Here is a 21,528-nt window from a genome sequence, read left to right on the forward strand (position 1 = left end):
GGGGGTGGCGAGTGGGCCACTTCGTTTCTGGGTAAGGGGCTGGGGTGCTTCTCTGGCCTTGTGTGTCTTTTTCAACTCTTAACTTTTCTTTTGTTTCCAGGGCCTCTTGAACCTGGTCTGAGAGGTCCTGCTGAGCTGGCCTGTTCTGTCTCTCCTTGAGCCTCCCAGTGAGACGGTGAGACTCACTTTCCCAGGCCCCCCAAGGCTGCTGCGGGCAGATCCAAAAAGGAGTCCAGCAAGCGTGGGCCAGCCGGGCCTGAGCCTGGGTGGCACCTCTCAGTCCCCTTCCCACCCAGCCCAGATCAAAGGAACCTTCTCGGGGAGCAGGGAAATACTTCTCCCAACATCCCCACCAGTGAGTAAACAGCCAGGGCCCCTTGCAGCTTTTGAAGCGCGGTGCTTCAGGCCCGGAGGAATGCAGAACATTTCATTTTAGGAGTGGACTTAGGTTTCCACTGCTTTCGGTATTTGCAAATTTGAAACAAATGCCCTCATTTAGCAGCAGGCAGGCTGGGCAGTAAACGGGGGCTGTTTAAGGGCGTTTATGGCCGTCACAGGTATTTGCGGGTAGAGGGACCCCAGCAGGTTTGGGAAAGGACAGAGGGTTTATGGTTAGGTGGGTTGTACAAAGACCCCAGCCAGGTCTCTGGTAGAGGGTTGTTGTTAGGTGGGCTTTGTCATAAAAAGCTTTGCCGCCTCCTGCCCCCCCCAGGAAGTATCTCCTTCTGGCAGACAAAGAGGTTTGAGATGGTGTTTATTCCCCTGGGGCTGATGCTAAGGGCCTTGTCCCTCTCGTTTGGCTGCCAAAGTATCAGATTTCCAGTGAACCCTGCCTTTCCCACCCCCGCAGCTTGAAAGGCTCATTAAATGTGCTTTATATATAACAAGTTGGCTGCGAGGTCCCCCTTCACTTCCAGCCAGTTTTGTGAGGAAGGAGCTAGGAAAACCTGTTTTCCTTTTGTTGTTGTTTCTGGAAGTAGATCTGTAAGGAGAAATTGCAGAAAGACCCTGATTTTAGCAATCAGCCAAGCAAGGGTTATTTGCCTTTGATGGGGCAGCTTAGCTGGGGTTGATCTGCCCTAGGCCTAGGGGGTGCAACCTGCCTGGGCCAGGGAAATTCAGAAATCTGTTTAGGATGGGGTGCCTGGGTGGCTCAGTCCTTGAGCATCAGCCTTTGGCTCAGGTCATGATCCCTGGGTTCTGGGAATGAGCCCCGCTCAGCGAGCAGCCTGCTTCTCCCTCTCCCACTCCCCCTGCCTCCTTCTGCTCTTGCTGTGTCTCTGTCAAATAAAAAAAAAAAAAAAAAAAGAAAGAAAGAACTCTGTTTAGGAATGGAGTTCTGGCTTCACAACTTGTTCACCGAGAGACCCTGGACAGTTCACCTCACTGAGCCTCAGTTTCCCTTTTGTAAGGTGAGGGTCATAATACCAACCCCATTAGGGTGCTTGTAAGGATTCCGTGAGACAGTACTGTCTGTCTTTCATCATCTCTAAGGTGCTCTTTTTTTTTTTTTTTTTTCTTTTTTCCAGTTTCACACCTTTTAAGCCTGGTGGTAACATAATCAATTATGTTGTATTGTGTCTTAGTTTAACCGGGACCATCTCCTTTTAGCGGAACACAGATAACAGTGCATCTTAAAATTGGTGACACCTTTGAAATTCAGTGTATGAGAAGGACTTAGACTGTCCTAGAGTGAATCATAAAAGATAGTTATCATACGAGGGTGATTTATTTACAGGTCTGCTTTTGTTTGCCATCCACCAGTAACTTTCAGTAGAAACTGTTTCCTTTTTAGTGTGGCACATGAATAACAAATGATGCTTAAGGCACCAGGCATCATGCTAGGTTGAGTATGTGAGAGGGTGGGGGGAGGCACTGTAAGTCTTCAGAAGGCAAGAGATGTCTAGAAAAGGAGGCGGATGTCCCTAGGAGGGCAGACAGACAATTATGGAAAGAAAATCCTTTTCTAATGGTAGAGTCTCCACTTTGAAAAGCTGCGCTATTCCTGGGGGAGGCTAGAGACTCATTCCAGGAATGGATTGTCTGGGAGGCACATCAAGACAGAACCAGAAGAGAGTAATTAACAAGGCAAGATGCAGAGAAGCACCAAAGAAGGGGGACCCAGAAAATGCCAGGCATTCGGAGGATGGAACCGTGAGTGGGGGCAGGCAGGAGACAGACAGGAGCTGGTAGCATTTCCTTTTCCTCCCAGGCTGTGCAGTGGTGTGGGTTGGAGCCAAGTTTTGTGGAGACAACGGATGCCATTCTTTCTGCTTGGTGCTATCTAGGCGTTTGCTTGAGAGCACCTTCCTCCCCCACCCCCAGGACTAGAGTGGCCCAAAGGCTGGGGAGTTCATCATTTGCTTGAGTTCTGGTTTATCTGATGGTAGGATGGATTAACTGCAGAGTTGGGGTTTAGATGGTAGACAGAGGAAGAGATCTCTTTCATATGCATTAGTGAAAGTGAAGAGCAAAACTTTTTGATTTCCTTTTTTAAAAAATGGATTGCTGTGTAAGCCTTCCAGATGTTTACTTCTACCTCATAGGGGTTTCAGAATACATTCTTTCTGTGTTGTTGTCTAGAATTTTAACCCTCGATAGGTGTGCCCAGCTAGGAAAGGGTCTGATTAATGGATCCCTTTTGGAAGGCAAGAACTTAGAAGGCCCAGGGTCTAGGAGACGCAGCTCCTGTATGAAGTGAATGCCCTTTTTTTGCTTCCGTTGGCTTCCTTGGCAGTGTCTTGAAGAAGAATAAGGTATTGTGGCAGATGTGTCTTGAACAATCAGGAAGAATGGTTTTGAGGTTAAAGAAATTCCAGTGCTCTTCTCCTAAAAGCCTTTGATGTAGTGGTATTTAAATCCTCAAAAAGGGCATTTTTTGAGAATATAGAAATTATTTGGGAGGCCCGCTAAAGCCCAGTGTGAAGTGTTCTTCTGGGGAAGCCAGTCTCGTCGGCTTCTCTGTCCTGTGAGGATTGAAAAGAGGGAGTGGTGCTTTTCAAACCAGGTCAGCAAAGACTTTGAAGCCCTTTTTATATCTCGGGCACCCAGAGAGATACCTGTGGGCCCTCAGTGCTCCTGATTTTGGTCAGTTTGGGTCTAACATCCCCTATTCCTTATTTACATCCACGACCAGAACAACCTAGAGAGGACTTGGATGGACTTCTGGGGGTCTCTTGCCAGCTGCTGGCCTCCGGGGTGATGGCTGTGGCGTTAACAGCTGCTTGTTCTGGTCCAGGCTGCTGCCCCAGCCCCAGGGAGAGGTGTTGATGGGGTATATGATCAGGCCGATGGGAACGGCAAATCCCCCTGAGCCCATGTTGGAAGTGAATTAGCGGAAGGTTGCTCTTAGACTCCTGACAAATTGCTTTCAGTTCCTGCGGCCAAAAAGAGAACTCTGAAAACAGGGTGTAAATTGGGTTATTTACACTCCCTGTTTTTGTTGCTGCCATGAAGTTGGTGAAGGAGGGCATGGGTCCAAGTGAGCTTTTCAGGATCTTGGTTGCTCTGTTCCTCAGGTACCTGGCATCAGGTGAGGAGGCGGTGGGGGTGGGCGTGTCAGAGTGTAATGGCCTTGAATGCAGGATGTATGGTGACCCGACAGGCCTTTGAGGTGCCCGGGACCAACCCCTTTGATTAGATCAAAGAGATACCTTTTGTTTTTCCACTCACACTTTCCTCTGCCCTGCAGCCAGAGTTGTAAAGAGGTGGAGTTGTGAGGGTCTGCATATGGTGGCTGGGGTGGTGAGTGGAGGGGGGCGGTGAGGGAGGGGTCTTCTCTCCTGCTGAGCACTTCCTGCCTTCCGCGCCTGCTGCCCTTGGTGTGCGGGGGTCTGCCTGGGCTAGCCTGGGCACCTCAGGTTCTGCTGGGCCGCTGCCCGGTAGGGCCCTGCCTGAGCTGGGCTGTAAGCCGGTGAAACCAGCCACACAAAGACGGATTTCACTCCAGGCTAAGTGTTTTGTTGCTGAATCATTTGCATTCATTAAAAGTAGTGAAGGGCCAGTGATATTTAAGGCAACAGGACGGGTTTGCTGGAGGCCGCTGCCTTAGAACCTCATTAAGAATTCTTGGGGGCGGGGGAGAGGATAGACGCAGCTCATTCAAAGCTTACTTAACTTCTGACTGTTTTGGGCATAGGCCAGCTACTAAAATATGAAAAATGTTTGCCCAGCAGCCCCCAGTGCTTGGCCAGACTGCCCTGGCCAAAGAAAACACACACTTACAATTCATTATTTAGCCTCCTCCTGTGAGCAAGCTCGTGTCTCTTCCTCCCCTGGGACCTTGCTGAGTTGGGGGCACGGGGCAGGGGAGTTGGGGGGGGGCCCACAGAGGAGGCGCAGGAAGACTCCTGCCTATTTTAAGAGGAAGCTTGGTGCAGGGGTGCTTGGGTGGCTCAGTAGGTTAAGCCTCTGCCTTCGGCTCAGGTCATGATCTTGGGGTCCTGGGATCAAGCCCCACATCGGGCTCTCTGCTTGGCGGGGAGCCTACTTCCTCCTCTCTCTCTGACTGCCTCTCTGCCTACTTGTGATCTCTCTGTCAAATAAATAAATAAAATCTTGGGGGGGGGGTGGGGAAGAGGCAGAGCCCCACCCCCCTCCCCCAGGTTATTTGACTTATTCCCTACTGATGGATTTTAGGGTGTTTCTGAGGATTTGCTATTTAAAACACTGCCATCAGAAATGTCCTTGTACCTACCTTTGCCCTTGTGCTTGCCTGTCTGTAGGATAAATTCCCAGAGATGGAGCTGCTCTGTTTAAAGGAATGAACATAATCAAATTTGTGTCCAACGTTCTATACTTACGTAATTTTTCTGAAGTGGGAGTTTTTAGCTTTCGTCAAATTTCTTTTCTTTTTAAAAAAGATTTATTTATTTTTAAAGATTTTATTCATTATTCATTTGAGAGAGAGAGAGAGTGTGTGTGTGTGGGAGGGGGTAGGAGGGAGAGGCAGAGGGAGAAGCAGACTCCCCACTGAGCAGGGAACCCAGTGGGGGCCATCCCAGGATCTGAAGATCATGACCCAAGCTGAAGGGAGATTCTTAACCATCTGAGCCACCCAGGTGCCCCTTTAAAGATTTTATTTATTCGAGAGAGAGCGCGCACACAGGAGCAAGGGGAGGGGCAGAGGGAGAAGCAGACTTCCCACTGACCAGGCAGCCCTATGCGGCACTGATCCCAGGACCTTGAGATCATAACCTGCGTTGAAGGCAGCCACTTAACCGAGGGAGCCACCAGGTGCCCCTTTCATCAAATTTCTGAAACAGCGCTGTTCAGTAGGCCTGTGGAAAATCATACAGAATAACGTGTGAAAACAGGTGAGCATGGTTCACATGTGGAGCATTGCTAGGGGGACCAGAGAATTTATCGTCCAGATGGGGACATTATTAATGATTATGCCAAGATAGCCAGCACCTGTCAGGGATGTTCCGGGAAACTTGGGAGTGTAATAGCCCAGTGCCCACCAAGGTTCTCATTCCCTCCTTTTTGAGGCCATGTGTGTTCTCTGTTCTATATCATGTAGCTTTAAATGACCTGCTCCTCTTCATTTTCCATTCTGTCAGATGTATTCTTGTTGTCGCCCCCAACTTGATGATGGACATAGCAGGGTGGCTTGAGTTCCTGTCATCTGTCTTCTCACAGGCTGGGTAACCCTGTCCTCAGTGTTCCATGGTTGCTCCGGAAGCTGGATTCCACAGACCAGAATTCTAGCTCTGGAAGCAGTTTAACTTTTCTGAACTCCGTTCTTTATCTGTAGGATGAACATGATAATGGCCAGCTCAGAGGCTCTGGTGAGGGTCTTTGCAGGAAGGTGTGTGTGTGGAGTGAGGGGTGGGGGCTGTTGTGGTGTTGCCCTTGTTTTGTGGCAGGTGAGCTCCGGGGACAATTAAAACTCCTCATGGACATATGCTTGGAGTCTGTAGGCTCTGCTGGCTGTCTGGATTTGGTTTTTTCTGCTGCTTCATTTATTGCTGTTCCTTAATCGCTCTCCTAGCTTCTCCCTTCCCTTCCATCCCATTGCTCGTGGCTTAGTTCAGTTCTTGTCATTTCTTCCTTGGAATACTGCTGGAAAAAAGAAGTGATTTTTTTTTTTTTAAAGGCAGCATCTCCCCCCATCCCCCCACCCCTAAATCAAGAAGATATGTATTTTATGAAACCTGAGATGGAAAGAAAAAAATCAGATGAGAAGCAATAGACCGAGATCAAAAGGAAGCTGACCAAGAAGGGGGAGGAGATAAATATGGGACTGGCTGAGGTAACAAATAGGTATAAGGAAACAAATGCAATAGCAGAATTAAGTTTCCAGCATAATCTTTAAAGGGCCTAATGGATTCTACGATTAACCTAATCAATACCATGTAGTAGTAGAGCTCTCTGAATCCAGAGGAAAATGTACAGTGAGATGAAAATGGTGAAAAAAATGTGATAATTAGAGAAATAGATTCAAGAGTTTAAAAAGCAATGAACAGGGGCACCTAGGTGACTTAATTGGTTACGTGTCAGACTCTTGGTTTCAGCTTAGGTCGTGAACCCCGGGATCATGAGATTCAGCCCCACTATGGGCTCTGCCCTCAGGGGGTTAGTCTGCTGGAGATTCTTTCCTCCTCCCCCACCACACCCCCCCATTCTTTCTGTCTCTCTCAAATAAATATTTCTTTTTTTTAAAAGATTTTATTTATTTATTTAACAGACAGAGATCGCAAGTAGGCAGAGAGGCAGGCAGATAGAGAAGAGGAAGCAGGTTCCCCTCTGAGCAGAGAGCCCGATGCGGGGCTCGATCCTAGGATCCTGAGATCATGACCTGAGCCGAAGGCAGAGGCTTTAACCCATTTAGCCACCCAGGTGCCCCTCAAATAAATATATATATATATATATATTTTTTTAAAGAAAGTAATGAACAAAGGGTATACTAGTCAAATTAAAAAGCAAGAAGTGTATCTTGTAGATGCTCGGAGGCAGTGAAGGCAAACAAAACACAATACGTACAACAAAGGGAGAAGCATTGCAGTATTAGAATGTAAAATAGATAAAAGCAGAAAGAAATATGTCAGCTGTGATGATAAATATCAGTGGAATAAGTTTCCCACTGAATCAAGACAAAATGAAGATTGAATTAAAAAGTTTCGATGGGGCGCCTGGGTGACTCATTGGGTTAAGACTCTGCCTTTGGCTCAGGTCATGATCTCAGGGTCCTGGGATCGAGCCCCGCTTCGGGCGGGCTCTCTACTCGGTGCTGAGCCTGCTTCCCCCTCTCTCTGCCTGCCTCTCTGCCTACTTGTGATCTCTCTCTCTGTCTGTCAAATAAATAAATAAAATCTTTAAAAAAGAAAAAAGTTTTGGGACGCTCATTCATTAGGCATCTGCCTTTGGCTCGGGTCGTGATCCCAGAGTTCTGGGATGGAGCCCCAAATCAGGCTCCTTGCTCAGTGGGGAGCCTGCTTCTCCCTCTCCCTCTCCTCCACTCCTCATGCTTGTGTTCCCTCTCTTGCTCTGTCTCCTCTCTCTGTCAAACAAATAAATAAAATCTTAAAAAAATAAAAGTTTCATGCTCTTTACCTGGGACAAACCCAAGATAGCGACAAAGTTTGTTTTATTGTTCTTTTTCTACCTTTAGTCAAATAGCTTAATTTATTTCATTATCTAGGAAATCATTTCAGATTATTAATTTTCTTCCAAATACAGCTTTGAAATTAATTTGAAATGAAAACATCTAGAATTGGTAACTTGAGAAAGAGAGTAATAAAAGAAATGAAACTTTGGCAAGTCCAATCAAGAAAAAGAAGAGGTCAATATTGGGCAAAACAGGAAAGGAAAAAGAGGCTTTATTTGTTTAAATTTTTTTTTAAAGATTTTTTTATTCATTTGATAGACAGAGATCACAAGTAGGCAGAGAGGCAGGCAGAGAGAGAGAGGGGAAAGCAGGCTCCCTGCTGAGCAGAGAGCCCAATGCGGGGTTCGATCCCAGGACCCCAGGATCATGACCTGAGCTGAAGGCAGAGGTTTAACCCACTGAGCCACCCAGGAGCGAACCCCTATTTGTTTAAATTTTATTTACTTATTTGTCAGAGCCTAAGGAGGGGGAGCAGCAAGCAGAGGAAGAGGGAGAAGCAGGTTCCCCCGCAGAGCAGGACCCTGATTTGGGGCTCAGTCCCAGGAACCTGGGATCACGACCTGAGCCAAAGGCAGTCACTTAACTGACTGAGCCACCCAGGCATCTGAGAAAAAGAGGCTTTAATCTCATTCTTGGCTTTACCACAATTTTTTTTTTTTTAGCACATACGGGGCACCTGGGAGATACTGGGGACATGTAGCAGGGAGTGAGACAGAGCTCACTGTTCAATGAGGAGGGTATTCAGAAATATCTACTAATAATCAGAGCTTTATTGCAATAGAAAGATTTAAAAAGTTTATCGCAGTTTACCGTGTTCAGTGCCATGCTAAGCAGTCTATGCAAGGAAAACATAAATTACCAAAGTTTATTCAGGAACCATTAGAAGGACTAAGTGAGTGACCAGTGTCTTTTGGAAACAATTGGAAGAAAGTAAAAACAACTCGATAAAACCCAGAGCTGTTATATCTGAAGGCATTGACAGGAAATTTCAAAATGCTGAGGAAATAGAGCTTTCTGATGCAAAAAGACTGTCTCTGAGCCCAAGAACAGATGGATGTCCACCCCAACGCCTGTCACAACGTTGTTACAGCCTTGTTTCCGAATGCTGACTGACAGTGCAGAAGAGAGAAGCACACTGCTTGGAGAGAGAGTGGTGTCAAAGTCTAATACAAAATACTGTCAAGTTCTATCTAATAATATGTTAAAGGGTAATAAACCATAAACAACTAAAGGATTTATTCCAAAGATGCACAGGTAGTTTAATCAAATAGAATTCATTAGTATAGGAAGACATAGTCACTGTGTCAAATGAACATCCATTCTTGATTTTTTTTTTTTTTTTTTTTAAGAAAAAATTTTAAACCAGGGCAGCTGGGTGGCTCAGTGGGTTGAGCTGCTCGTGTCGTGATCCCAGGGTCCTGGGATCGAGTCCTGCATCTGGCTCTCTGCTCTTCGGGGAGCCTGCTTGTGTTCTCTGTCTGGCAAATAAATAAAATCTTACAAAAAAAAAAAAATTTAAACCACAGCCCACCTTACACTTAAAAATGAAATTATAGGAGCACCTGGGTGGCTCAGTCAGTTGGGCATCCAGTTCTTGAATTTGGCTCAGGTTATGATCTCAGAGTGGTGGATCGAGGCCCATGTGGGTTTCCTCGCTCAGTGGGGAGTCTGCTTGAGATCCACTCTCTCCCTCCTTTTCTCTTTCTCCCCCTGCACTCTTGCTCGCTCTCTCTCAAGGAAATAAGTAAATCTAAAAAAAAAAAAAAAAAAAATCTAGAATGCTATTCTCATTAAAATAGAGAAGGTAGGTATTATTACACTAAACGTAATATCACTACTATTTTAACATTCTCCTGGAAATTCTAGTTGAAATAATATTGTAAGAAAAATGAAAGTAAAAATAAAGTTAGTGTTTTTTGTAGATGGCATCCTTTTTTTTTTTTTTTTTTTTTTTTTTTTTAAAGAAGGCTCTGGGGGCACCTGGGTGGCTCAGTGGGTTAAGCTGCTGCCTTCGGCTCGGGTCGTGATCTCAGGGTCCTGGGATCGAGCCCCGCATCGGGCTCTCTGCTCAGCGGGGAGCCTGCTTCCTCCTCTCTCTCTCTGCCTGCCTCTCTGCCTACTTGTGATCTCTCTCTGTCAAGGAAATAAATAATAAAAAAATCTAAAAAAAAATTAAATAAATAAAAAATAAATAAATAAAAGAAGGCTCTGCGCCCAAAATGGGGCTCAGACATATAACCCAGAGACCCAAGAGTCACATGCTGTACCCACTGAGGCAGTCAGGCTTCCTGATTTTTACATGTGAAACTCAACTAGCAACTGAAAACCACTAGAGTAAGTGAGATAGTTGACTCCTTTGGCCAAATACAAAACTACACAAAACCCTGGTTTGCTACTTATCAGTAAATAACCTTTTAGAAAATACAAAGAAAACATTTATCACATTCACAAAATCAAAGATCAAAATACTCAGGCATCAAGCAGTTATGGAAACTGTATGTTGCAGGAGTCAGTAAATATCATCCTTCTCTCTGAATTTGGAACCAGTGGAGGGCAGGGGGGAGGAAGGAAAGACAGATACAGGAATTGGACAGATGGACATCAGTGTATCATCTTTATTATTGATGAAGACTAGGTAGAAGAATAAGGTTTAAATCTAAAGAGGATAAGCTTGTCTGATTCATCCCTGAATATGGTTGTGTATGTGTGTGTGTAGGCTACCTATGCAAGGGGGTGGATCCTATAAGTGGGTTGGGGAGGAAGGGTCAGAGCCCAATCTGACATCATCCCTCCCTGGGGTTCATAGGAATGGGGATCTATTGGCACCCTCTTTGCTGTGATGGAGAGGAGTTATTCCTCCTTCAGACTTCTCCCTTTGCTCTCAGAACTCACTGGGCTTAAAGGCCCTGTCCCTGCTGGGGCTGGGCACCTGGCAGTGTGGCTCTTCCAGGGAGGGGACAAAGCTATCCCTTAGCTATTCTTGCTTCCACTATCTGCCCTGCTTCTTGGCGGATCCTTCTAGGACCCCTGGAGAGCAGGGGTAGATTTCTCTCCAGAAGGCTCTCAAGTGGATGAAACAGGATGGTATTAAATGGATCAAAGGAACTCTATACCCAGGGGTGAAAATTCACTTCCTGTCTATTTCCCAGCCCAAATCATGTGCAAACACCTTTTCTTATGAGAAGTGTAACAATTGAGAACAAGAACCTCCAGTGCTTTGTTCATTATGGTATCCCCAGCACTTAGAGCAAGGCCTGACACGTGGGAGGCATTCAGTGACTTAATGACCGTTCTCAGGAGGGAGAAGTATAACATGTAATGCAGAAGAAGCCTTATAGTCTTGATCTTATTAATTACAAGCTAATAAAGAAAAAAGACATGCGGCACCAGGCTGGCTCAGTTGGTAGAGCGTGTAACTCTTGATCTCAGGGTTGTGCATTTAAGCCCCACACTTGGTGTAGAGATTACTTAAAAGTTTAAAAAAAAAATCTAAAAAAAAAAAAAAAATAGGGCTGCCTGGGTGGCTCAGTCAGTTAAGTATCTGCCTTCGGCTCAGGTCATGATCTTGGGGTCCTGGGATGGAGCCCCACATCTGGCTTTCTGCTCAGCAGGGAGCCTGCTTCTCCCTCTCCCTCTCCCTGCCACTCCCCCTACTTGTGCTCTCTCCCTTGATTCAAATAAATAAATAAAGTCTTAAAAATAAAATAAAATAAAAAATTTAAAAAAGTAGACAACAAAATTGAATAGGAAGTGGACAATAAGGGTTGATGGAGGGAGGTGGGTGGGGGATGGGCTTAATGGGTGATGGGCACTTGTTATGATGAGCACTGTTGTTATGATGTTATATGTAAGTGATGAATCACTAAATTCTACTCCTGAGACCCATACTGCACTACATATTAGCTAGCAAGAATGTAAATAAAAATTTTAAAAAATGGACAATAAGAAATTCAGCTAACTGATGCATATGTGAAAGATTGCTTTATCTTTTTAAGGAGAAACTAAATGTGTTGAATGAATTGTAAATTGCAACAAAGCATTATTTCAGTAAGTGTTGGTATGGTAAGGATGCACAAGTTGGCACAAACTTTAGAGCCATTAGTCATTTATCAAAAACTTGAACTTGTATTCTCTTCGGTCCAGGGGGGTTTCTGTTTCTAGGAAGTCTTCCTACAGAAGCACTCTCATCAATGTGCATGGGTGCCTGTACAGAGAGGTTTAGTTGAAGCATTGTTTGTAATGGCAAAATATTAAGGCATCCAAGTGTTCCTAATGGGGATGATTATCTGTCCTAGTCTTTTTTTTTTTTTTTTTTTAAAGATTTTATTTATTTATTTGACAGAGATCACAAGTAGGCAGAGAGGCAGACAGAGAGAGAGGAGTAAGCAGGCTCCCTGCTGAGCAGAGAGCCCCATGCGGGGCTGGATCCCAGGACCCTGAGACCATGACCTGAGCCGAAGGCAGAGGCTTAACCCTCTGAGCCACCCAGGCACCGCAATCTGTCCTAGTCTTTCTCTAGGATGCTAGACAAATAGATTATGGGTCATTGACGCAGGGAAATAACACACAGCAGTCGAAGTGAGTGAGCTAGAACCATGGGGACAGACATGGGAAGATACCTGTAATTAACTGTACAGCGAGAAAAGCAAGTTGTAGAGTAGCAGGTGTTCAGTGTTGCACTGTGTTCTCCCAAAAGTTAATGGCCAAGTCCTAAGCTCCAGTATCTGTGAGTGTGACCTTACTTGGAAATAGGAACTTTGCAGATGTAATCAAGTTAAGGGGATGTCATTAAGGTAAGTTCTAATACTCTATGAATAGAGGTATCCTTACAAGGAGAGAGGAGACCCAGAGAGACACACTCAGGGAGGAAAGATGGCCCCATGAAGGAGGCAGAGCTTGGAGTGATGCATCTCCAAGCCAAGGATTATGGGCAACACCAGAAGCTAGGAGGGAGGCATGGGGTAGACTTTCCTTAGAGCCTCCAGAAGGAACCAATCTTTTTTTCTTTTTCTTTTTCTTTTTTTTTTTTTTAGATTTCATTTATTTATTTGACAGCGTGTGTGCACGCACAAGCTGGGGGAGCAGCAGGGAGAGGGAGAAGCAGATTCCCCGCTAAGCAGGGAGCCTGATTTGGGGCTTGATGCCAGGACCCTGGGACCATGACTTGAGCCTAAGGCAGATGCCCAACTGACTGAGCCCCTGCCACCCCAGGAGGAACTAATCTTGCCAGCACCTTGAGTTCACACCTCAGCCTCCTAAACAGTGAGAGAATAAACCGTTGTTTTAAGCCACCCAGTTGTGGGAGTGTCGCAGCAGCCCTAGGAAACGAGTAGGACAGATAAGGCATTATCCCATAATCATGCCTTCTGTGGGTACCCCTGCTGCTCTCCGTGTGATGGAGCCACTTCAGTCCGCCTTCTGCACTAACAGTCACCTCGTCACAGGCAGGGACCCACTGGTGTAGTGATTTTTGTTTTGTTTTTTGTTGGTACAGCCTGAGCACAGTAAATTTCTATCCTGCCTCCTTTGCCTCCTTCTCCCACACTCCTGCCTGGTGGCCTCTTGCTGTGGTCCCCCTCATCACCTCTTAAACTCTGAGCACCCCGAATTCCCTGACGTGCTCTGACCATGCTTTGTCTTTGTGCTTCAGTCTTGTATTTGCCAAGCCCCATTCCTAGTGAAAAGCTTGTCTTGAAGAGCCTTCCTCCAGGATTCTTCTCTGCTCCCCCGTTCCCCCACTTTGAGTTGTGTCGTGCATCCACCCCCCGCCTTGTGTGATAACGTGATAAGGCCTCTGTGATGATCCGGTGGCCTCTGCAGCCAGATGACCTGAGATCTGAATCCTGCATTTGGCACTTCCTAGCCGTGTGGCCTTGAGCAAGCTGTTTACGTCTCCATGCCTCAGTTTCCTTATCTGTACAATGGGGATTGCAGTATCTACTTTACCGGGTGGTTGTAAGCATTAACAAGCCAGTATGGTTAAAATGCTTGGAACGGTGCCTGGCACATAGTAAGCGGTCAGTAAGTGTTAGCTATTATTGTAATTATATGTTTACTTGTCTGACTCCCCCACCAAACTGAGATACTTAAAGACAGTAATTGTGTGTTTTTCCCTCTCATCCCCAGTGTCTTGCAGAGTACTTGGCACATGGTAGGCCCTAGATAAATGTTTGTTGAATTAATAATGATAATTAACATAATTGCCTACGAGGATCCCACATTGGGCTTTGACCCTCTGCTTATTCCACACCACGCAGGGATAATGGAGCTAAATATGGCTCCGTCAAACCACCATAGATCAGCTGGCGTTTCCTGAGCACCTCGGACGGGCCAGCCCCCTGCATGGGAGGGGATGGACAAGCGTGTGGCCAACCCTTGTGCTAAGGGAGCTTAGAATCTGGTGGGGAAGGCAGGTGGTGTGCACAGGAAATGTTTTGTTAACAGTATGAGGTTTTAATAACCATTTGTGAGAGGGGTAGAAGACCCAGGAGGTACATTTACAGTTATTACTTTAGTGGGTGGCACATTGTTATCTAAGGCCTTCCTTGTTTTCCAAGTTTATTCTAGAAGTTTCTTAAACTTTTTTTTTTTTTTTAAGATTTTATATATTTTTTGGACAGACAGAGATCACAAGTAGACCGAGAGGCAGGCAGAGAGAGAGAGGGAAGCAGGCTCCCTGCTGAGCAGAGAGCCCGATGCAGGACTCCATCCCAGGACCCTGAGATCATGACCTGAGCTGAAGGCAGCGGCTTAACCCACTGAGCCACGCAGGTGCCCCTTCTTAAACTTTTTAATAAGGAAACTTGGGTCTGCAAGCTTCACCAGATTCAAGTCGAATTTTTTTTTCAGGTGTGCTTCCCTCAGCAGACACGTAACATCTGTTTGTGTCTCTGGAATTAGCAGCCATCAATAATCATTGCTAGAGCCATGATTTCATTAGGGGTTGTAAAGTGGTGATACGGTATTTATCATCTGGAGATTTCTGTAAAGACAAACCCTGGCTGGTTATCCTTAGGTATAGCTATTCAGAAAGGGGATATATAAAGCTTGGGGCTTAACCAGTTTTTAACACAATGGGTTGGTTTTCTAGCATCCTTCGGGGTGACCAGTGGAAGGCATTAAGCTTTTTACTTTTTTTTTTTTTTTTTTAAGATTTTATTTATTTATTTGACAGAGAGACATAGTGAGAGAGGGAACACAAGCAGGGGAGTGGGAGAGAGAGAAGCAGGCTTCCCGCTGAGTAGGGAGCCCGATGCAGGACTCGATCCCAGGACCCTGGGATCATGACCCAAGCCGAAGGCAGCAGCTTTTTTAAAAAAAGATTTTATTTATTTATTTGACACACACAGAGATCACTAGTAGGCAGAGAGACAGGCAGAGAGAGAGGGGGAAGCAGGCTCCCTGCTGAGCAGAGAGCCCAATGCAGAGCTTGATCCCAAGACCCTCAGATCATGACCTGAGCCGAAGGCAGAGGCTTAACCCACTGAACCACCCAGGCGTCCCTGAAGACAGCAGTTTAATGGACTGACCGACCCAGGTGCCCTGGCAGTAGGCTTTAAAAAAAAAATTTTTTTTTTTTTTTAATCTCTACATCCAATCTCTACACTTTTTTTTTTTTCTCTACACTTTTTCTAAAGTAAACTCTACACCAATATATGTGCTGGCATGTAGTTCCTAATCTCTATCTAACATGGGACTGGAACTTAAAACCTTGAGATCAAGAGTTAGTTGCATGCTCTACTGACTGAGCCAGCCAGGTGCCCCGTTTGGGGCTTTTTAAGAACATCGTTATGAAGTCATGGATCTTAACTTAGTCAGTGTGTGTAAGTCCACGTGGTTCTTATCCTTTTGGATGCTTAGTCCATCTCTGGTCTGTGGGAGCCTCTTCAAGCTGGCCTGGAACCATTGGATGTGACCTTACTAGTCTTTGCTTGTTCCCTTGTATGTGATGATGTTCCAGGCTTGTCTTGTGCATTTCCTGCCCCAGACGTGGAATCAGGCACTTCTCCAATGAGGAAGGGCATGAATTTTTTAAGATATTCGTCCAGTTTCTGAACCACTTTGCAGGAGGGAATTATAATTTATACTCCCATCAGCAAAGCAAGAGGACCATTTTCTCCATATACTCACCAGTGTTGAGTGCTGTCTTAAAAATCTTGATGTTCATTTGATGGGCAGAATAACTTATTCTAATTTGCATTTCTTAGATTCCTAAGAAATTGGATTTTTTTTTTAAGATTTTATTTATTTGAGAGAGAGACAGGATGAGCTGGGGTATGGGGCAGAGGGAGAGGGAGAAACAGACTCCCCACTGAACAGGAAGCCTGAGGATGATGCTGGGCTCTATCCCAGGACCCTGAGATCATGACCTGAGCCGAAATCAGATCCTTAACCGCCTGAGCCACCTAGGCACTCCTAGAATGTTTTCTTATATTAATATTTGCTTTGAGAACTCTGCGTATTTTTTGACCATGTTACTGTGAGAATTTTAGTACTTTTATGATTGATTTGTATCTATATACTAAGACCAGCAACCCATCTTCTGTCCGTTGCTGGAAATACTTTTCCTAATTTATTGTTTGCCTTTGGGAGTTGTTTACAACTCCTATTTTATGTAGTCCTTTCCTTTATAAAGCATAGAATTTTCCAGGCATCTCTTGTGAGGGCCTCACGAGGTCAGAAAGCTGTAGCCCAGTGGTTACTGCCAGGAATTAGCACACAGACATTGACGGTGCTCGCCTCGCCTGACAGCAGGTGTGTTCCTTGAGGCCAGAGACCTGCCTTGTCCCACGAGGGTCTGGATCCTTTCTCACCCTGACAGTCTTGCTCTGATTGCTCATTCGTGGTGAGGGTGCCTCTTAATTTGAGCATGTTTGGTGGCCAGTGAAGGACGCTCTGAGCCACCTCTCATCTGCGCATGGCCTGCAGGCCCCTAGGACAGCAGGCCCCTACCAGCGATTGGCAGCTCCGCTGTGGGGCTTCACCCACATGGGGCAACCCCCACTCAAACTGCGGCGCCCCACGGGTGTGTGTCCTGTGATGAGGGGGCTCACAGGGTCTGTTCAGAGAGAACCACCATGCTCAGGTGGCAGAAACGGGGCAAGTGACAGATCAAACAGGGCACTCTGCCGCTTATTGGTCTGCATGGGAGGGATGCCAGCAAAGGGCTACACCAGGTGAGGGATGTTTGTGCTGGTATGTAGTTCCTAAAAGATAAAAAATCTCGAGGGGCACAAGGGAGGCTCAGCCGTTAAGCATCTGCCTTTGGCTCAGGTCATGATTAGGGTCCTGGGATCGAGCCCCACATTGGGCTCCCTGCTGAGCAGGGAGTCTGCTTCTCCCTCCCCCTCTGCCTGCTGCTCTGCTCCTTATGCTGGCTCTCTCTTTCTCTCCCCCCATCAAATAAATAAAATATTTTTTAAAAAATCTTAAACATAATAAGGAGAATAAAGGACTCACATAGTCTTTAACTGAACACATGCCAGGCACTGTTCCAAACATGCTACATTATTAACATGTGAATTTACTTTTCATAAGCCTGTGAGGCAGATAACGTTATTAGCACCATTTTGTGCAAAAGTGGGAGCTCCGCATGGGTAGACAGCTTGCCCGAGGACATATACTTGGTGAGAGAGAGAGTGGGGATGGAGTACGGGCAGCTTTCGGGCAGCTTTCGAACCCAGACTCTGTGCTCTTGTCCATCTCCATCCTGCCTGTATTTTGGAGTCCGGGGCCTTAACGATGTGCAGCTCTTCAGCTTTCCCGGAGGGCACCGTGGTCTTGTGAGGGCTGTGCGTGGTAAAGCGGAGCCTCGTGACCTTACAAACGGGGATTCGAGGGCCTGCAGGAGAATGACTTGCTCAGCTCCAAGGCTAGGGTGCTGGGTTTTGTGCACCTGGTAGCTGACACTCCTCTGCCACCTAAGTCAAAAACCCTTTGAACGTCTAGGAACAGAATTACCCTTCGATACAAGCAAAAGGATTGCCTTTTCCCTTTGAGGAGCTCCAAAACCTTCAGGGTCTGGTGAACGTGGGAGTTTTGGTCCACACTCTTTCTGGGCTTCCTTCTAACCTGGCAGTGGGCTCTTTTTTTTTTTTTTTTTAAGATTTTATTTATTTATTTGACAAAGAGAGACACGGTGACAGAGGGAACACAAGCGGGGGAGTGGGAGAGGGAGAAGTGGATTCCCCATGGAGCAGGGAGCCTGATGCGGGCCTCCATCCCAGGATCCTGGGATGATGACCTGAGCCGAAGGCAGATGCCTAAAGACTGAGCCATCCAGGTGCCCCTGGCAGTGGGCTCTTGAGGGCCGTGTGGAGGCCTGGTCTTGAGATCTCGTGGTCAGAAGCTGGGTTCGCCCTTTGTGGAAGTTGAATGGTTTGCCCTTGTATGAAGAGCCGCAGACTGAGTTCCAGAAGCGCCAGGACTGCTGGGTCAAGGGTTCTGGAAGGGTGCGGTAGAAATTGCCCCGCTGTCATCTTGCCCCTGGCCTAATGGCTCAGGCAATTTTTAGATGTCAGGAAGTATAACAATATGGTACATTTATCTTGGTGAATAATGGATGAGACCTGGGAAGGTACTGTACTTTTCCTGGTGAATTATTTACCAGGAGCCTCTAATTTGAGGGATCTCCATTATAAATGGCCTGAATCTGGTATCTAGAGAGGCCCTCCCCCTTCGCTACCTCCCCCAGGTCTCCTGTGCACAGGCGAGCTGTAACCTTTCGTGTCTAGTGATAGAGTAAGTAGCCCTGTGACCCAAGCTGGAGACTGAGTTAAGAGTCTCTGACACTGTTGGGTGGGGGGAAAGGATCTGGAGACCCAAGGATAGACTTGCCAGGGGAACTTGAACTTGGGGTCAATGTGGGGCTGGGCCCTGCACTACAAGGCGTGAGGAGCCCTATGCATGCCTACATGTGTGTGAATTTGTCTGCTATGAGTCTTAGTTTTTCTTGCCGCTTTTTCTGGGTCTCCATGACTCTTGTCTCTCCGTGTGTCTCTCTGCCCATGTCTCTTTACCTGTTTGCCCCTCACCTTCTCTTCTGTCAGGACCTGGGTCCCTCTCTCTCCTCTCTGCCTGTGTCTCTTCCTCTCTAAGTCAGCTCATCTCCCTCTGTCTGTCAGTTAGCCTCCCTCTGTCTCCTCTTTATCTGTCTCTGTCAGTTTCCCTCCAGCTCCCTTCATCTCATCTCCCTGTCTCTTTCCATCAGTGTCTGCTCTCCGCCCCCTTCCCTCTCTCCCTGCCACCCGCCTCCCTCTCTTCCTCTTTCTCCCCGCCTCCCTCTCCCCCCTCTCTCCCTCCGTGACTTTAGAGGTCTTTAAGAAGCACCTCCTAGAGTGGAGGGACAGTCAGTTCCAGACGTAAGTGAAGCCAGATCTTGGTGCCTTCCAGACCCTGACTGAAAGACCAACAGAGTAGGCATGAAAGAAACTTTAGGTCTTTGTCATTTTTTTGGCTATTCAATTCACTTATTGCATCAGCCACTCTTAAGGGCTTAAAATTTTTTTTTCCTCCAGCTGTTTGTGTGTGTTTTATGTTTTATAATGTTTTCTCCCCCAAAGTCAGTTATCCCTAGGCTTGAAGCATCTGGTGATGAGTTGCAAGTTTTGGCTGCTTTTAAAAATAACTTACAAGGAATTGTTTCTATTATTCATCCGCTTGTATTTTTTTCATCTGTTGTTATTGATTTGAGGATTGAAATACTCATTTTGCCATCTTTAGCCAGAATGCTTTCTCTAAACAGCTGATTTTAAACAAATGACTCTTCTTTGGTTATTTTCCTTAAAAAACAAAGGAGCAAATCACTAGTAGTGATTTGCAGTTAGGAGGTTAAATAAAAGAATATGATTGCCCTGTTAGAAAGTTTATATTTTAAGCAAGAAAATGAGGTTATAAGGAGCCTAGCAAGTATCTGTGGTTTGATTTAACTCAGCAGCTGGCCTGCCTGTGGCTCCCCTCACCTTGTCACACCAGGCCAGACCCCATCACATCTGAGTCATATTTGAGCAATATGTTCGTGGCTGCTGGATTGGGTCTCCACTCCAAGATCGTCCTCCCCTCCAACGTTGTTTCCAGCAACGCATGCTAACAGAGGTGGCTAAGAGAACTTTTGATGGCGGGAGGAGATCTCTCTTCACAAGGAGACAGTGGGCACTCTGGACAGCCCTGCCCCACACCTGTCCCCAGCCTGTCCAGCAGCCTGGAGTCCAGGAGGGCACTCGTGTCTCCTCCAGCCGTTGGTGGTTCCAACCCTCCTCCCTCAGTGCGGATCCTTTGTGTCCCCGGTTGAGGCCCAAAGCGGGCAGCATCCCTTTCTAAGACTCTCCCCTCCCTGGAGAGAAGGGTTGCTTTCCAGAAACAGCTGTTGGGTCAGACAGGTGGAGAAGGAAAGGAAAGAAGAGAAGGCTGGGGGAGGGGCACTTTGTGGATGGCGGTCTGCCTCTGACTCCTGGGCCCTGCATTGTGCCCTGGCCTGGAGGGCACAGCCAGTCCTCGGTGCATGTTGTCCCACGGGGTCTCCTGCCAGCCACCCAAGGGTACATTTGTCTCCTGCCCATGTGTGAGACATCGCTGTGTGTCACGGGCTGTGTGGCAAATGCAGCCCGCTGCTGCAAGCCTGGAGTGGCTCGTGCTTTCCACATCCCACATAGCGAAGTGATTTCCTCACATTCCCCACTCCTGCCTGCCCCGGGAAGTGGTTTGCAGAGCGCTTCTAAATATAAAAGCCTGAGACCAGCTCTTCCTCTTATCCCTTTGAAACCAGCTGAAGTCCAGCCTCTTCAGGGACTTTTTGGGTTTACCGGGGAGAAAGGGAGGGAGGCAGGAGAAACAGGCTCCAAGGATACCCAGTAGGCAGCGGGGACCACCTGCGGCAATAGAGGCCAGGGTTCTGGGGGCACCCAGGGAGGTAGGTGCGGGCTTAAAGACCAGTCTTCAAATTGTGGGCAGCTGTGTTCGGCCACTTACTTGTTGAAAACGGAAAAAAAAAAAAAAAAAAAATCCACTTCCGTCTTCCCTCCCCAAACCTAGCAGCTCGATTCATTTCCTGGGAGAACAGCAGGAGGTAGGACATGGCCACAGGGAAAGATCTTCAAACACAGCGCTAAGTGGAACAAAGTAAGGCGTGGAGTGAGCAAGAACCGGAGACCACTCACAGAACTTAAAAGGACCTGCCCTGGGACCCGCAGTCCCATTTCCCCAGGGCGCACAGAGAAAAGGATTTACATTAAACTCGGCTGAAGGGTTGGGGGTGGGTGTGGATCAAAGGAAATAAGCGAAAGGAGAGAAGCAGCCCGCACAGCATCATGGAAGGAACATCATGGAAGGAACATCATGGAAGGAGCACAGACCCAACCCAGACAGATAGACTTCGGGGCAGGACAGAGCCAGAGGGTACTTGCAGACGGACTGCCATTTCGTGGGACAGTCTGGACTCCACTTTCCTCCTCAGGAAAATGAGGCTGACCCCCGTGTCGAGGATTCTTTAGGTTAGAAATAATGTGCTGGTGCTTGGGGCCGTGTAAGAAACCGGTAGTCAGAGGGACGAAGGCAGTGCCATCTAATGGAGCTTTTTGTGGGGACAGATCTGCACTGGGGGATACCGTGGCCTCAAGCTAGGTGTAGCTCCTGAGCACTTAAAATGTGCCTCACACTAAGGAGGAAGATTAATTTTCAATTTTGTTTCATTTTAATTCCATTACATATCAGGACAGAGCAGGTCAAAGGGACAGTTTATTTATGAGTCAGGAAGGATTTCCTTTTTTTAAAAGATTTTATTATTTATTTATTTGAGAGAGAGAGAGAGAGAGAGGAGTGCTCAAGCAGGGGGAGCTGCAGAGAGAGAAGCAAGCTTTCTGCTGAGCAAGAAGCCTGCTGTGCTGGTCAATCCTAGGACCCTGGGATCAGGACCTGACCCAAAG

At 46.8% G+C, this 21,528-nt stretch overlaps 1 protein-coding gene across 3 annotated transcripts in view; it reads left to right on the forward strand.

Annotated features, from left to right (window-relative positions):
- PTK7 (protein tyrosine kinase 7 (inactive)) overlaps positions 1-21,528 on the forward strand; it is a 64,814-nt gene that overhangs the window by 10,982 nt on the left and 32,304 nt on the right. The window contains exon 1 of one of the 3 annotated variants that reach the window (XM_032340031.1): positions 1,522-3,532. The exons of 1 other annotated variant lie outside the window; for it this stretch is intronic. In XM_032340031.1, the coding sequence (XP_032195922.1) occupies positions 3,451-3,532 (82 nt within the window). In that variant the 5' untranslated portion in view covers positions 1,522-3,450. Of the gene's footprint in view, positions 1-1,521; positions 3,533-21,528 lie in introns of those variants that run through there. One more of the 3 variants, XM_032340032.1, reaches the window with a different exon arrangement.

Source organism: Mustela erminea, chromosome 4 (genome assembly GCF_009829155.1).
Source record: "Mustela erminea isolate mMusErm1 chromosome 4, mMusErm1.Pri, whole genome shotgun sequence".
Lineage (NCBI taxonomy): Eukaryota > Metazoa > Chordata > Mammalia > Carnivora > Mustelidae > Mustela > Mustela erminea.